Consider the following 15741-nt stretch of genomic DNA (forward strand, 5'->3'; position numbering starts at 1 on the left):
TCAGGTCCTCTTTCAATTCCGAACCATTTAGAAGGGCTCTCTCTGCCTCTCTCCAGCAGTGGGGACTAAACTTAGGACTTTCACATTTGCTAAGCCAGCACTCCATCACTTGAGCCAGGCCTGCAGCCCTTTTGCTTTCAGTTTGTTTTTCAGATAGGTCTACTACTTTTGCCCATACTGGCCCTAAATCTCAGTTCTTCTGCCTCTGCCTTCCAACTACTTACTAGGCAAGCACCACCATGCCAGGCCTTGAACATATAATTGAGGCAAAGTCCTAGGCCTGTGACCAGCACTAGATATGAAAGGAAGAGTGGGGAGATTTCACAATAGAGCCCCAGCAAGGGAGCTTGGATCTGTTTCCCAGCTCCAGATGGCCTGGGGAGAAGCTGAAAGCAGCTCCCTGACAATTGATGAGGAAATAGATTGACCCACAGAAACCACCCTACAGGCAAGCCTGGCAAGCAGCCCTGCAGACAGCAGGTGCCAAGCAAGCCAGAGGAAAATGTAGGCACTTTCATTCCCTTCCTTTTATCTTCAGACTTTGGTCCGGAGTGCTATCTCTCAGTCCTCTTCTAAGCAAAAATAATGAAGGCTGATTCGATATGGAGATAAGAAAGAAAGGAAGGGAGAAAGGAAGAAAGAAAAAGAGAGAGGGGAGAGAAAGAGAGAGAGAGAGAGAGAGAGAGAGAGAGAGAGAGAGAGAGAGAGAGAGAGAGAGAGAGAGAGAGGGGAAAGAGAAAGAGCCAGCTAGATATAGGTAGCTCATGCCTGTAATCCAACCTACACATGAGGCTGAGATTTGAGAATCTTAGTTCAAAGCCGGCCCAGTTAGGAAAGTCTGTGAGGCTCTTCTCTCCAATTAACCACCAGAAAACTGGAAGTAGAACTGTAGTTAAAAATGGTAGAGTGCTAGCCTTGAGCAGAAAAGCTCAAGGACAGTGCCCAGCCCTTGAGTTCAAGCCCCATGACAAAGAAAGAAAAGAAACAGAGTGAAAGAAAGAAATTGGATCTTGTTACCATAACTACATTACATGCAGTACAGAGGATGTGATTAGTCTTTACCATGTAGTTGCATCTGGAGGAAAGCCACGAATAACATAAGAAAGGAATCTCGGGCATTGAGCTCACACACTTAAGTCTATGGATCAGACCTTAATTGAACTCGCTTGTCTTGCAGTTCTAACAGCCTTCTTAGGTCTTTACACCTTCAGCTCTGAGCTCAAGAGCTGCTTCTGTGCTCTCGTAGAATACTCACATTCAATCTGCGGGTTTCAGTGGAAGACGTTTGAACATCTCTGTAAAAATGTGCCATTCTTAGTCCTTACCATAGCCCAGACCTTGGCCTCAGCCAAGGCCTTGCACTGTGATCCTCCAAATTTCAGTCTCCTAGGTAACTAAGATTGTAAGCATGCACCACCAGTACCTGACTGAAAAGTCAGTTTTTGTATTTGGTCAGTCCTGGGGCTTGAACTCAGGACCTGGGCACTGTCCCTTGAGCTCTTTCTCTCAAGGGTAAAGCTCTGCCACTTTGAGCCAAGGTGCCATTTCCCGTTTGTTGGTACTTAATTGGAGATAGGTGTCACAAGACTCGGGCTGGGAATGTGGCTTAGTGGTAGAGTGTTTGCCTAGCATACATGATGGGTTTGACTTCTCAGTACCATATAAACAGAAAAAGAGTCTCACAGACTTTCCTGCCTGGGCTGGCTTTGAACACTCTTCAGATCTCAGCCTCCTAAGTAACTAGGAATACAAGCATGAGCCACCAGCATCCAGCGAAAAATCACTTTTTATTCCCATTTTGAATTTCTGTACAATATCAGCTCATATGGATGTCAAACACTGACTGAGTTGCCGTCCCAGTGATGGTAACTTATTCATTATCCCCAAAGTTGGGCAAACCCTTGGTTGATGGGCCACAAGTCAGGGGCCATAGTAGATCCCCATCCTGTTCCTTTCCTCAAGGAGATGACAGCCTGGGAAGACGTCCAGACAGCCCAGGGTAAGTCATTCAGAGTAATTTGATGAATAATGGTGCTGATGCTGGGAACCGTCTCCTCTGGTTGAGAAGAGAAAAAGAGAAAAAAAAGTCTAGAAACACCAAGAAGTTAGGAGGCATGGTGGCTACAGAGGAACGGACTTGAACTCTAACTTTTTTATTTCCTGGTTACCTGCTTTAGGATTACTAGCTATGAGCTGAATGAATATGGCATTCTCCCATCCTTCTTTGTACTTAGGTTGTTTCTATTTTCCCTCTGTTATGACTTTGCATTATGTGAAAAACATTCAGGAAGGTTACCATGAGGTTTGTTTGTTTTTAATACAGAAAAGATTGTCTTTTATCTGAGAGTGAACAGTCTACATCACAGACCATTCAAGGAGTTTAAATGGGCTTCATTGTCTAGCTTGGCTCCAATGCTGCTTCCATTGTTTTGTGTCTACCCTTTGAGTTCTAAAGGTTCTCTGTAGTTGTTACTTGCTAAGTAGTTTTCCCTTATTCTTCATCCGAGCTCCCCTTTCTCCCACACTTGGTTTAGCTTTGCCATTATCAAAATTTCAATACCTTGGTTTGCCTTTTCTAATCCCTGACTCTCCTGGTGTCTTAGCTGTGGAATGAGCAAAAATCAAGCTATGAGGTCATAGCTCTCAAATAACAATCTTTTCAGAGGAACTACTGGGAGAGGAGAGGCCAGGCTCTGACTGTAAACCTGTGGTTACTACCACTGGACCCACAGGACTTCTGCTTCCCTATCCTCTGTCTTCTCTTGGCTGAGAGAACTCATACTTGTCCTGAAGCTTTGCCCTGTACGTAAGCACTGCAAGAAATCTGTACTCCAAAGTATCACCTTACTGGAGCCGGGAAGCAAAAGGACAATACTTAGTCAAGATGGTAAGTCTGCTCTGGAGATTCAGGGATTCCAAAAATCCTGTGTGGACTTACTGATCCATTCTCCATTATGCATTTATTCTGTGTTTCAGCTCTAACTCAGGATACAGTTCCTGGCCCATGTCTTCTTCCATTTTTACTTGGTGCTGTGTGGCTGTTGCTGGGGTAATAGAAAATGAAAATACATCCCATTTCTTGTGTAGGAAGGAAATGTGAAAGCTGCTCTGATGGCCTGTGCATGTAAGACCCACATTTACTTGGACGTCACGATTCAGAATTCAAGCTTCCTTTGGGACTAGCTGGTGATTGAACACAGAAGGCTAGGGTAGCGAGGAGGATTTATGGAATGTTAGGCTAGAGCTTCTCAAGTTTAGAGGAAAGGGTTGATAAGGATCAGAACACTGAGCTGCCTGGAAGACAGAATAAGAAATAACAAGATGGTCAAAACAGGAAGATCCGCTGTGAAGGGAGATACTAGATGTATGGAAGGTGAAGAAGTAGGACAAGTAGAGGGAAAAGATCAATGAGGAACAAGGATGGCCAAAAAAAAAATGATACCCTCAGCAAGAGGACCTGATTAGGTATTTGGAGAAATATTTGCCACTTTGCCCATAACAACATGGAAACAATAGTCCCTATCTTCTGGAACAGAGACTGGTTTGCTGTGAAATTCTGCATGTATCACTGCTCTCCCTTCAAGGATATTTGAAGGGCATTGCCACTTCTGTAACTGTTTAACTTCCCCTTGAGGTCCTTGTCAACTTTATGAGATTTCCCATATTCATGTTACTTAACAATACTGACATTTTTGCTTTACTTCTAACTGCAATACATTTTAGATCAGAATGTATCTTTAAGATAATCTCATCTGTATTCATTTTCTATTGAATATAGCAAACAACTCCAAAACTGGAAGGTTTTCAATAATTTCTGATTCACTAGTTTATGTTTCTGTGGAACAGCTATTTGGGCTGGGTTCAGCTGGATGGACTGTTTGAAACCTTGCATTTGGCTCCAGTCATCTGGGGGTGGGGGGATAAGTTGAGATCAGATAGTCTAAATAGCTTCTCTCAGTGCAGGCATTCTCCCTCCCCCACTTCCTCTCACCCAGCTCCCTCCCTCTCCAAAACAGAGCCTAATTTTTTTATAATTTTTTTTTTTTTTTGCCAGTCCTGGGCTTGAGCTCAGGACCTGAGCACTGTCCTTGGATTTTTCTCAGGCTAGAGCTCTACCACTTGAGCCTCCGCACCATTTCTGGCTTTTTTCTATGTCTGTGGTACCGAGGAATCGAACCCCGGTCTTCATGCATGCTAGGCAAGCACTCTACCACTAAGCCAAACTCCCGGCCCAACAGAGCCTAATTTTATACAGTGGATTCAAAGTTTTAAGAGGTAGAAGATCTGCCTCTTAGGAGACCTTCAAGATCTCTTGAGACCTGGCTTCAGAAGTATCACAATTTCACTCTATTTTGTTGGCATAAGCAAGCACAAGGCCAACCCAGACTCTAGAGAGCCACGGAAGAGACCCTTCCTCTTGCTGGAAGGAGGGGCAAGGTCACATTGCAAATGGCACACAGTCTACCAGATCACCCAGCCCTCTAGCAAATGAGAAAAGTCAATCCAAGCAAGTGAACAATGTGACCAAAATTTCTATGTAGAAGCTAACCTTAGCTTTATGGTCTTTCTCTCATCTAGTAGTCAATTACAAATGGCCAGAATTGGATGAACAGGGAGCAGGGAGTTAAAGCCAAGAGATAAAGAGACAACTAGCACTTACCGAGCACATTCAATGCTTAATGCATAGTTAGTCATGGAAGTACAGGGAGAAAAGACTGGCTCAGAATACAGATAAACAAGGAAAGGTCAATGGGGCACAATCAGGGAAGACACACCAGAGGAAGGGAGAGATGGCATTCATAGCTCAAGACAGGAAAATAAAGAAGAACTAAAACCAACTCAGGGTAAGGAGTAGCATGTTGAAGAGGTGCTAGGACCAAGTCTTAAACCACAGAGGGCGGAGGAAGACCTGTGAAAATAGGTACTGGAGGCCAGACTCAGCAAGAAAAGACCTGACTTAATTTAATGCAGTTGATCAGCCTGAGGGTGAAACAAATTAGAACTGTAAACAACAGTCCCTTGTGATATGTTGAGTCAAGCTGCACTAATTAAGCAGACAAGTTATGCACTAGCCATTTGCCTAGATAAATGTCATTTACAACCCCAAGGCTCTTCTCATTGGCCAAGGTAGACTACGCATGCTAATTAGGTGGCTGAAAATACAGCACCTCAGCATGTGATAAGGAAAAGAGCCTTGTGCTGGCAATGTAAAAAAAAAAAATCGCGACAGAGCTCTACTTCTAAACAAATCCTACCTGTTGTAAAGATGGATGGAGCTAGTGGAGGTAAAAAATACTACCCTCTGTTTTTACATATTACGAATGGTCATAATTTTTTCTTCTGATTTTTCCTACTTGATCTTTTTTTTGCCAGTCCTGGGCTTGGGCTCAGGGCCTGAGCACTGTCCTTGGACTTTCTCAAGGCTAGAGCTCTACCACTTGAGCCTCAGCACCACTTCTTGCTTTTTTTTTCTATGTATGTGATACCAAGGAATTGAACCCGGGTCTTCGTGTGTGTTAGGCAAGCACTCTACCACTAGGCCAAACTCCTGGCCCTTACTTGATCTTTTACACTTCGAGAAAATGAATGCACCTGATCTTATAATTGTGTTCTTTTCAGCACAAGAAGCTCAGTCAACCATCATAAAAGGCAAATCACACATGATTCTATAAATTCTTGGGTATTTAAAGTTCAACAAGGCAAGTTATAGGTTCCCAGAGAGCTGAGACTTTTATGTAATTCATAATTGCTCTTCCGGGGTTACCCTTCCTTACTTCAAAAGCCAGAACTGTTCCCATGTTGCTTCCTTCGTAACAGGAAGCACCACACCATTTTTGATGATCTGAACCTTGAAATTTCTGTTGACCACGTGTTTATCCACTGTCCTTCCCCATCCCCAGGGCTCCTTCCCCAGAATATTTATATTTGCCATTTTTGTTTTGTTTTGTTTTTGTTTTTAGTGCCAGTCTTGGGTCTTGAACTCAGGGCCTGGGCACTGTTCCTGAGCCTTTTCAAGACTAGCACTCTATCACCTGAGCCATAACTCCACTTCCAGCTTTTTGGTAGTTAACTGAAGATCAAATCTCACAGGCTTTCTTTGAACCGAGATCCTCAGATCGCAGCCTCCTTAAGTAGCTAGAATTACAGGTATGAGCCACCAGCACCCTGTTTACCAGGATTTTTTTTTTAAGAGAATTGATGTAGCTTCTGAAACAACACAGATTATATTGAAAGGTGAAAGCCTGGCCCTGGGGCCCGCAGCTAGGGAGAGATCGGAGCATGAGAAAGTCATGAACAGAGGTGGGGTGCTGGTGAGCTTGTTATTGGTAAGCTAGAGGCAGTTGGTTAATTAGAAGCAGAACCTGGGGGGCTCACTTGGTCCAGGCTGTCCCAGGGAAATAGCACTATGTATGGAATGACCACATATCAGAACGTGACTATGGCAAAAGTACCCTCCATGACAGTCCTGAAAGCTGATGGTGAATGATTGTTGCCTAGTGCTTTTTCAAAATGCAAGTCTGGGCAGGATCGCCTCTGGCTTCCTTCCTGAATATTTTAAAAAATAAAACAGCAGTATCATAGCCCCAAGCAGGAGGACAGAACAGCCACCACGGCTCATTGCCTATAACCCCCAAAGGGGCCACTTGGCAGAAATTTTGCTCCCCATCTTCTAAGCAATACAAAATCTCTAGTAGTTGTATTTTCTGGAAGCTTCTGGATAAATACCAGCTGCTAAGCAATATGCCATGCTTCCCAAAACATCAGGACTTCTTAAGCTTGGGAAACAATAGGCCCAACTTCTTCACTGGTAGCTAACCCTGAAGGAGCCTCATGACAATCCCTCCTTCCCTGGATGTCTCCATCTGGAGATATCTCCCCTTGAATTATGCTCCTCTTATTTCCAGACATTTCTAAAGGCCTTCTGAAATAGACACGATGAATTCTGGTGAAGAGTGTGTGCGCGCGTGTGTGTGTGTGTGTGTGTGTGTGTGTGTGTGTGTGTGTGTATCACAATACTGACTTAACAACTTAGGGAGGGTTTCATTTGAAAGTAAAAGAGGAAAAGGATGAAGAAGTCAGGCCAGATACCTCGAGGGTGGAATGCTCCGGATAATTCATGTATACCTCAAATTCCACTGTTCCCCAAAGCCAGGACATTTGCTTATGGCTATTCATGGGCATTAATTAATGTCTTGTTGTTTAAGAAATCCCATGACTCTGGATACCAGTGGCTGATGCCTAGCTACTCAGAAGGCTAAGATTTGAGGATCTAAGTTCAAAGCCAGCCTGGGCAGAAAAGTCCATAAGACTCTTTTTTTTTTTTTTTTGACCCTTCCTGAGTCTTGAACTCAGGGCCTTAGGTACTATCCTGAAGCTTCTTTGTGTTCAAGAATAATGCTTTACCCCTTGAGCCACAGCACCACTTCTAGCTTTTTCTGAGTAGTTTCATTGGAAATAAGAGTCTCATGGACTTCCCTGCCCAGGCTGGTTTAGAACCATGATCTTCAGATGTCTGTTTCCCGAGTAGCAACAATTATAGGCATGAGCCATCAGCGCTGGGCTCCATGAGACTCTGATCCTCAATTTAACTACCGAAAGCACAAAGTGGAACTGTGGCTAATCTATAAAGTACCAGCCTCGAATAAAAACGCTCAGAGTATGCACCAAACCCTGAGTTCAAGCCCTGGTACTGGCACAAAAAGAAAGGAAGAAATTCCATGACTTAACACCATTGTGGTTCAGTAATTTCTTTTCTTCAGGTTAGCTTTTATCTTTGAACACCAGCTGAACAAGTAAGAATCTCCCTGTGGCAGTCACGATTTAATCCCCAGTCCTTACCTGGAGCCTTGATAAGCAATTGATTAAGATTGCTCAATAAACATTTACTGGCTTAGTGAATGAGTAATCAGATCCAGAATATTCTAGTTTCATTCATGTGTCATTTGAACATCTATCATTTAGCTGCATTAGTAGGTCAGGTTTTAACACATTTCTCAACCCAGTTTGTCAGTATTGACTCAATAATTATTTTCACTAGTGGCGAAAACTTTTAGGCTGTCCTCTTACACCAAAGAATGTATATAAAATGGATGCACCATAATTAAAAGGAAATGATGAGCAGAACAGATTTTTTTTCTTCTCTAGAGTATATGCATGAGTAAAGTTTAGCCCAGCCCAAGAGTTGGCACTAGATATAAACATATTTAAAGAATGACTTTTTTTTTTCCAGCAAACTTCAGAAGACCAAGAGAGATATCAGATGGCTTCAAGGAGTAACTGGTGAATGGTTTGAAGAAATTCAAAGAAAGAAGTTTTGCAATGAGACAGATGTTAGCCAAATGTTCAAGCAGCCTCTTACCTACAGGCTAAGGAAGGAGGTGGCACAGAATGGTGAGAAAAATTCATTTATTTTAAAACAATCTTTTCTTTCTCTCATGGACCGCGGCTCATCTGGATCTCCCATTGAAACAGCCACAGAAATTTGACAACGTGCTCTAAAAGAGGGAACGGAATGGGGTGTGTGTACGTGCCTATAGCAGATCTGCTTAAAATTGGAGCTCTACTGATTGAGTCATGCCTCCACTGCTGGCATTTTGCTAGTTAATTAGAGATAAGAATCTCTTGGGTTTTTCTGCTAGGGCTGGGTTCAAACCTTAATCCTCAGATCTCTGCCTCCTAAATAGTGAGAATTGCAGGTTTGAGCCACTGGTGCCCAGCTGAATATTTGTTATGATAATGTCTTGATGACATAATGAAGGAACCCAAACATAGATGTCTAATAAATCAGAATATGCATGCTGACTCTATCTGTGTGTCTGTTCAAGTCACTTGTTCTCTAGAAAATTAAATTTTCTCATATATGGATGGGTACACTGCCTGTCTGACAGAACAGTTGTAAGAATTAAATAAAGCTATGTTAAAAAAAAGAAACAAACAAACAAACCTGGGCCAGGAGTTTGGCATAGTGGTAAAGTGCTTGCCTGGCACGAATGAAGATCTGGGTTTGATTCCTTGGTACCACATACTTAGAAAAAGCCAGAAGTGGTGCTGTAGCTCTAGTGGTTGAGTGCTAGCCTTGAGAAAACCCAAGGACAGTGCTCAGGTCCTGAGCTCAAGCCTCAGGACTGGCAAAAACAAAACAAAACAAAACCCTGGAGCACAGTAACCACTTAAATGGGATGATAGTGGAGGAAGAAGGCAGAAGCAGAGGGGAGGGCTGGGAAGAGGAAAAGTTGGAAGGGAAGGGAAAGGTGGGGGAGAAGCCACCATCTCTCTGAAACTTTGGCCAACTTTATAAATGACTTCTGATTGTAGGGCATTTTATATGACTACTAAAATATTGCTTAAATTCACCATTTTGGGGGGGGGGGTGCTGGTCTCCTGGGGCCGGAACTCATGGCCTACGTGATTGTCCTTGAGCTTTTCTACTCCATGAGCCACAGCTTTGCTTCAGCTCTACTTCTGGCTTTTCAGAGATTAGCTGGAGATCAGAGTCTCACAGACTTTCCTGCCCAGGCTAGTTTCAAACCCCAATTCTCAGATTTCATTCTCCTGAGTGGTAAGGATTGCAGGTATAAGCTACCAGTGCCTTACTATCAATTATTTTAATCTATAAATGAGGCTAGCGAGCCAGAGGCATGGCTCAAGTGGTAGAGTACCTACGTAGCAAGACCGAAGTCCTGAATTCAAACTCCAGCAACACAGCAGTTGGATGCGGGCTGGGGATGTAGCTCAGTGGTTAGCACACTTGCCTAACATGGCAGCTCCATTCCACAGGTCCCTCAGTATGAGGATGCTTCTTCCATTTCTACACCACATAGTGGGAGAGGGCATGATCAAGAGCAAAGGCTTTATTCTTTGGAGTCTATTTGTCTGGAAATATTTTAACAATGCGAAAAAATCCATTTTTTGTAGGTTCTATGGAATTACAAACATCAAGAGGGAAAAACCTAACGAATCAAAAACCATCTGCCCCTTCTCGAATGAGCTTCAGATCATCGTTTGCATCCCTGTTCTCATTCAGGAAAGCCGGAAAGGAGCCTTTAAAGCTTCCGTGGCTGAGACAGAAAGGGTAAGATGAGTTAAACTCATGAAACATTGACCAAAGAGGCCTGTAGTTTGCTTGCAAGTCAGAATGTCTTAAGGTTTGTTCTTAAAGATTTCAGGTCTAATGGTAACAAAGGAAACCAGACTTATCTTTGGTGGGGGGGGGAGACAAAGTTCTTACGAAAACCCTGCCATGCAACTTTTAGCCAATGGCAGATGTCCCTTGTGGCTGGTAAATGATGAGTAAAATGTTGAAGCCTAGGGGTTGGGAATGTGGCTTAGTGGTAGAGTGATTGCCTACCATGCATGAAGCCCTGGGTTTGATTTCTCAGTACTACATAAACAGAAAAAGCCAGAAATGGTGCTGTGACTCAAGTGGTAGAGTACTAGCCTTAAACAAATAGAAGCTTAGAGACAGTGCCCAGGCTCGGAGTTCAAGCCCCAAAACTGGCCAAAAAAGAAAAAAAGAAAAGAAAAAGAAAGAAAGAAAATATATACGGACCTAGGTAGGTAGGGACAGTTTTGCTCCTGTGCCAAGAGCGTGGTTTATGCCTTAGCTAGGAAGATATATTTAAATCAAAACTACTCCTTTAGAAAGTGTGTGGGAGTCGGGCTAGAAAGATTAGATGACAGGAAAACTGAGCAGAACAAGTGAGTAGAAGTAAAAAAAAAAAAAATAGAATTCTAAAAGAGTAAAAAAAACCAAACCAAACCAAACAAATAGCATGATGATTTCCAGAAATATTGACCTTAGTCAATTCCATGTGATGGCCCAGCATTTAAAATGTCAGGTGAGGTGGATGCTGGGGTTTAGGCTAACTCGCCTGGCTGTCTTGACTCATTATGTCATTGGATTGCTTTTGGCAAAACAAGCCAGGCTGTGCTGCTGTGCCGTTGAGGTGACTGCTAAATAAATATTTCAGCACAGTCTTCCTGGTTGCAGAGCTCCCCACCCTCTTAAGGTGTTGGCTTGGCTTGCGTCGTGCTCTGAGCGCCAGCAGAGCTTGAAGAATGTGTTCAGTTTACTCGTAGGTCACCAGAAGCAGCAAGCAGCTACTGGGGCTCTGGCGCCTGGCAGAGTCCGCTGCCCTCCCCTCTCAGGCAGATAGATGGAAGGTTGTTTTCTTTTTTCGTTTGGGCTTTCATTTGAGGCGCTTTGGTTCTGAGGAAATGCTGGAGAGCTAAGCCAAATTTCGACCTAAGTGATTGCCACTTGCCAGCAAGAACTTCAAATAGGTGAGTGGCTTTTCTTTTTAAAAAGAAAAGAAAAAAAAATGTTTTGAGACTTTGGTTTGAGACTCTGGTTATTTGGAGATTTTTTTAAACTAAATTATTTCCCGTGAAGAAAAAGAAAACATTGCTAATGGGTGATGTAAGGAGCTTTGATGGAATTTGTCTTTTAGGTGATTTTCTTTCAGGTAGAGTTTTCAGTCTGGATGATTTAACATTACTAAACTAGGGAAATTAGAGGAGAGATTTGTTCATTCTTCTAGGCAAGTATTTTCAAAGTTCTTATTTCAGGTTCTGCACAAGTGATCAAAAAAAAAAAAAGATAGAAGATTGAAAATGTCAGTATCATGTGTTGTGATTATAGGCCAAACTGGGGAGGGGGGGAAACCTGTTTTTGGAGAAATAAAAAAAAAAAAGCTTGCAGAATTCTGTTTATCCAATGTCCTTCTTATATAATCAAAGTAACTTAAATGTTTCTCTTAACCAGACTAAGGACTGAGCATAACCCAGTATGGAGAAATAAAACATAATTGCATGATTTATTTATTGCATTATTTCATTAACCATTTAACAGTTATCAAAAAAGGCATGCATCGTACTTTCTAGGATGTAAGACTGGTAAATATCAATTCTACAGAATATAAGGAAGGCACTGGTATTTGCTCTTTAGAGAGTTCACAAGATAAAATAGAAGAACGTGTTTTAAAATTTTTTGAGCAATTGGATCTTAAGTTCTAAAGGTCAGGGAACAAGCATCTTTTGAGGGATACTATATGAATAACTGGGGAAAGCTGTGTGCTGTATCTTCCAAGGGCTTTATCCTCAGGTAGGGTGAACATATTTGACAGTTCTCATGTGCCATAATACAATGTCAGCCTTCAAACTCACTTGAGGTTCAAGCTGCTCTTGCTAGGGGGCCAGTGTGGAAGGGCTGAGGGACTGCGAGCAACCGGCAGGTTTCTACCTGCTAAAGCCATCCAGGACTTGACTTTTTCCTACTTTGTATTCAGAGATCCAGTCATCAGTAAAGCAACTTAGAGGATTTCTTTTTTCTACATTCATGAATCATCTTAATTCTTTTTAGAGTAGGCAATTTTTGTTAAGCCTTCTGAATCGCCATGTTAATTTGTACGTGCATTTCTTTTTCTAAAGCCCTGGGTCTCTGTTCCATCCCCCTTTGATTTCATTCTATTCTACATAACCGTGTCTCACTCCTTTATAAAGTTACACTTAGTTACAAAGAGACCGGTGGCTATAAAATGCAAAAGCCACCAAGAGTGAAACTGTTAATTAGTTACAAGGCACACATGACTGAACTGGAGGCATTTATCTCTCTGCTGGGTGATCCAGATTTACAGGATTTTGATTTCACATTCAAAACTGCACTCGGAGAAAAAATAATAATAAAATGAGATAAAAAGAACTGGCTCTTCTAATGTAAAAGAGGGTGTTCTGTCCCTAAAAGTGTCTTTTTCTCTCTTACCTGAGAAATTTATTTTTCCCTCTTAAACTTGGGGTAAATTTTGTTTCTGTCCGTCTGCCTGTCTGTCTGTTTAATATGGCCCCACTCTGTGAAGTCCAGTCTAAAAGTCACCTTGTAGCCCAGGACAGCTTTGAACTCACAATCTCGCTGCCTCAGCCTCGAGAGTGCTGCAATGACAGGCATGTACCACCATAACCACCCCTGGCTTACCTAAGACATGACACGGGCTAGCAAGTAACCCTCCTCAAGGCAAAGTGGGCTTTACCCTGTGGCCAAATATACTTGTTCATTTCAAGGCTCGGCCAATAAAAGTACAGTAACCTCTGCCCACCCCCCTCCCTCTGACCAACAACTTGGGGATCAACCAGGGTCCAAAAATAGAGTCTAATGAGGTTAAGAAATGGAGAGAGGATTACATTTACATCACTCTTATTCCAATATATTATTGTTGTTATTCCAGTTTATTATTAGCAGGTTTCCTTTAGAAATTAAACTTTATCATATATGTGTATGTACAGGGGGGGAACGTTTAGTTTTATACAGGTTCTGGCACTCTCTGTGGCTTTATGCCACCCACGAAGGATCTTGTCATATCCTCTCCTAAGGACAAGAAGGATAGTGAACGTAGTATCTTGAAGTAGTATCTTCGGTTTCCTACTTTTAGAAGACAAGAAGCCCGGGGCCAGGAGTTTGGCCTAGTGGTTGAAGTGTTTGCCTAGCATGCATGAAGACTCGGGTTCGATTCCTCGGGACCACATACATAGAAAAAAGCCGGAAGTGGTGCTGAGGCTCAAGTGGTAGAGCTCTAGCCTTGAGAAAGTCCAAGGACAGTGCTCAGGCCCTGAGCTCAAGCCCAGGACTGGCAAAAAAAAAAAAAAAGAAGAAGACAAGAAGCCCTAAGACAGCCAGGTGCTGGTGGCTTAGACCTGTTAGCTACTCAGGAGGCTAAAATCTGAGCAATTCGTTTTGAAGCCAGCCCTGGGCCAGAAAAACGGTTACCTCCAGTTAACCACCAGAAAAGCAGAAGTGAAACTGTGGCTCGAAGTGGTAGAATACTGGCCTTGGGCAAAAAAGTTCAAGATAGCACTAAGCTTGAGTTCAAACCCCACCACTGACCAAAAAAAAAAAAAAAAAAAAAAAGCTATTGGGAACACAGTGATTCTATTTATGCAATGACTAAAATACTTTCCATTTCTGCTTCAAATACTGTTTATTTTCTCCTGAACCTACACCAGGCTCTTTCAGATTTTAATGCTATTTGTAACTGACTGGCCTCACCCAAGCTTCAGAGAAAGAAAAAACGCAAAGTATTCAAGAAATGCCTATATCGATGTATGTAGTATTTCCCCTCCTCCCATTGCCTCACATCTCTTTTTTGGGGGGGAGAGGGGGGTCAGGTTGTTGTTATTGCTGTTGCCTTCACTCTCCTGCTGTGCAGCCAGGTGTGGTGATCTGGGGGATGAAGATTATTTTCCTCACACCTTCCTCCATGTAATCTCCAGGTCGAGGGCCAAGAGGGATCATGAGGAGTCTGCGCTGTTTAAAGGCTTCTGGGAAGGGGCTTTGCTTTATTTCCACCATTTTATCTGATGCATTGTCTTCTCCTGCATAGAGCTCTGACCAGAGCTTGACAAATCCATGCAAGAGAAGGGGGTACCCTGGCTATTATCACCCACGCCGGGTACTGCTGTCACTTTGTGATTTGAACTTGCTCTACTACTTGAGCAGTATCCCAAACTCCACTCCAGGAATTCTGACAGTCCTTACCATAGAGGAAATAAGCGAAGCCTCATAATTTCCAAACTTGAATGAGCATCCAAATATCTTAAAGAGTGAGATTAAAATGAAATGCCTTATACCTTTCTTCTCATCTGCCATTACTGTATACTTGCTGATGCGATTTTATAGTGACAGACAGATCACCTGAGAGCCACGGCCACACAGGATGAAGTTTAAAACAGTCCCCTGCCCCCCATTTCTTCCCTGTCTCCATAACGCTGCTGCTCACCCACGGGCAGTACTCCAGGGCTCACCGAACAAACAACGGCCCCATGCAGACTTCTCCTTTGGTCTAAATGTCTGAGATTGCTGTTTTTCTAAACTTAAGACTCTTCAATGGCTGTCAGGAGAGAGAAGAGAGAGGAAGGGAGGAAGGGAGGGGAGAAGGAGGAGAGAAGGAAGGAAGGAAGGAAAGAAGGAAGAAGGGAGGGAGGGAAGGAGGGAAGGAAGGAGGGAGATGGAGGAAGGGAAGAAGGAAGGAAGGAAGGAAGGAAGGAAGGAAGGAAGGAAGGAAGGAAGGAAGGAAAAGGGAAGAAAGAGAGGGAGGGAGGGAGGGAGGAAGGGAGGAAGGGAAGGGAAAATAAGTCCAAGAAATAAGTATGATCTACCTTTTAACTTTCCAAAATCCCATCAGGCCTCTTCTCGCTTACATAAGAGAAGTACAGCTGGATGGCCTAGCTGGACACACCCTGTATGGATAGGCAAATTTGGGCATGTCTGAAGAGCAGCTGGGTGGCTTCACCAAAACTCCCTGCGTCTGAAGGGAGGAAAACTTTCTTATAGGAATAGGACAATGAGTGGCACACATTCCCTCCCAGATCACGGCTGTCACTCTAATCACACCTATGTCACAAGGTGTCACCAGGTCTGTGCAGCACAGAGGAGAAAGCAGAAATGTTCATCATGCTGAGATTGAGACTCACAGCCTCAGCTGCAGCACAAAGAACAGATTTCAAGGGATAGTTAGTGCCTGAGAAGCCAGGTAAGACTCCATTGAGATGGAACACGCCAGAATGAATGACCTGTGCAAGATTTAGAGTCAATGCAGAACCATAAAGCTGACGTAATGGAAGCCAAGGAAGGGGGGAAAAGGCTGTTAACTGTCTGCCCCTCTTGCCCCAAAACTAGGTGGATGAACGGCAAGAAAAATAGATGCAGTAAGAAAAAGAATGAATATTCATTCATTTGTTCATTCATTCATT

At 43.0% G+C, this 15741-nt stretch overlaps 1 protein-coding gene across 1 annotated transcript in view; it reads left to right on the plus strand.

The window, feature by feature from the left end:
- Exph5 (exophilin 5) overlaps window positions 1-15741 on the plus strand; it is a 49674-nt gene that overhangs the window by 13347 nt on the left and 20586 nt on the right. Inside the window, exons 2-3 of the mRNA XM_090319569.1 lie at window positions 8231-8391; window positions 9916-10072. Of these exons, the coding sequence (XP_090175695.1) occupies window positions 8231-8391; window positions 9916-10072 (318 nt within the window). The remainder of the gene's footprint in view (window positions 1-8230; window positions 8392-9915; window positions 10073-15741) is intronic.

The sequence above is a fragment of the Megascapheus bottae genome, chromosome 27 (assembly GCF_031878675.1).
Source record: "Megascapheus bottae isolate mThoBot1 chromosome 27, mThoBot2.hap1, whole genome shotgun sequence".
NCBI lineage: Eukaryota > Metazoa > Chordata > Mammalia > Rodentia > Geomyidae > Megascapheus > Megascapheus bottae.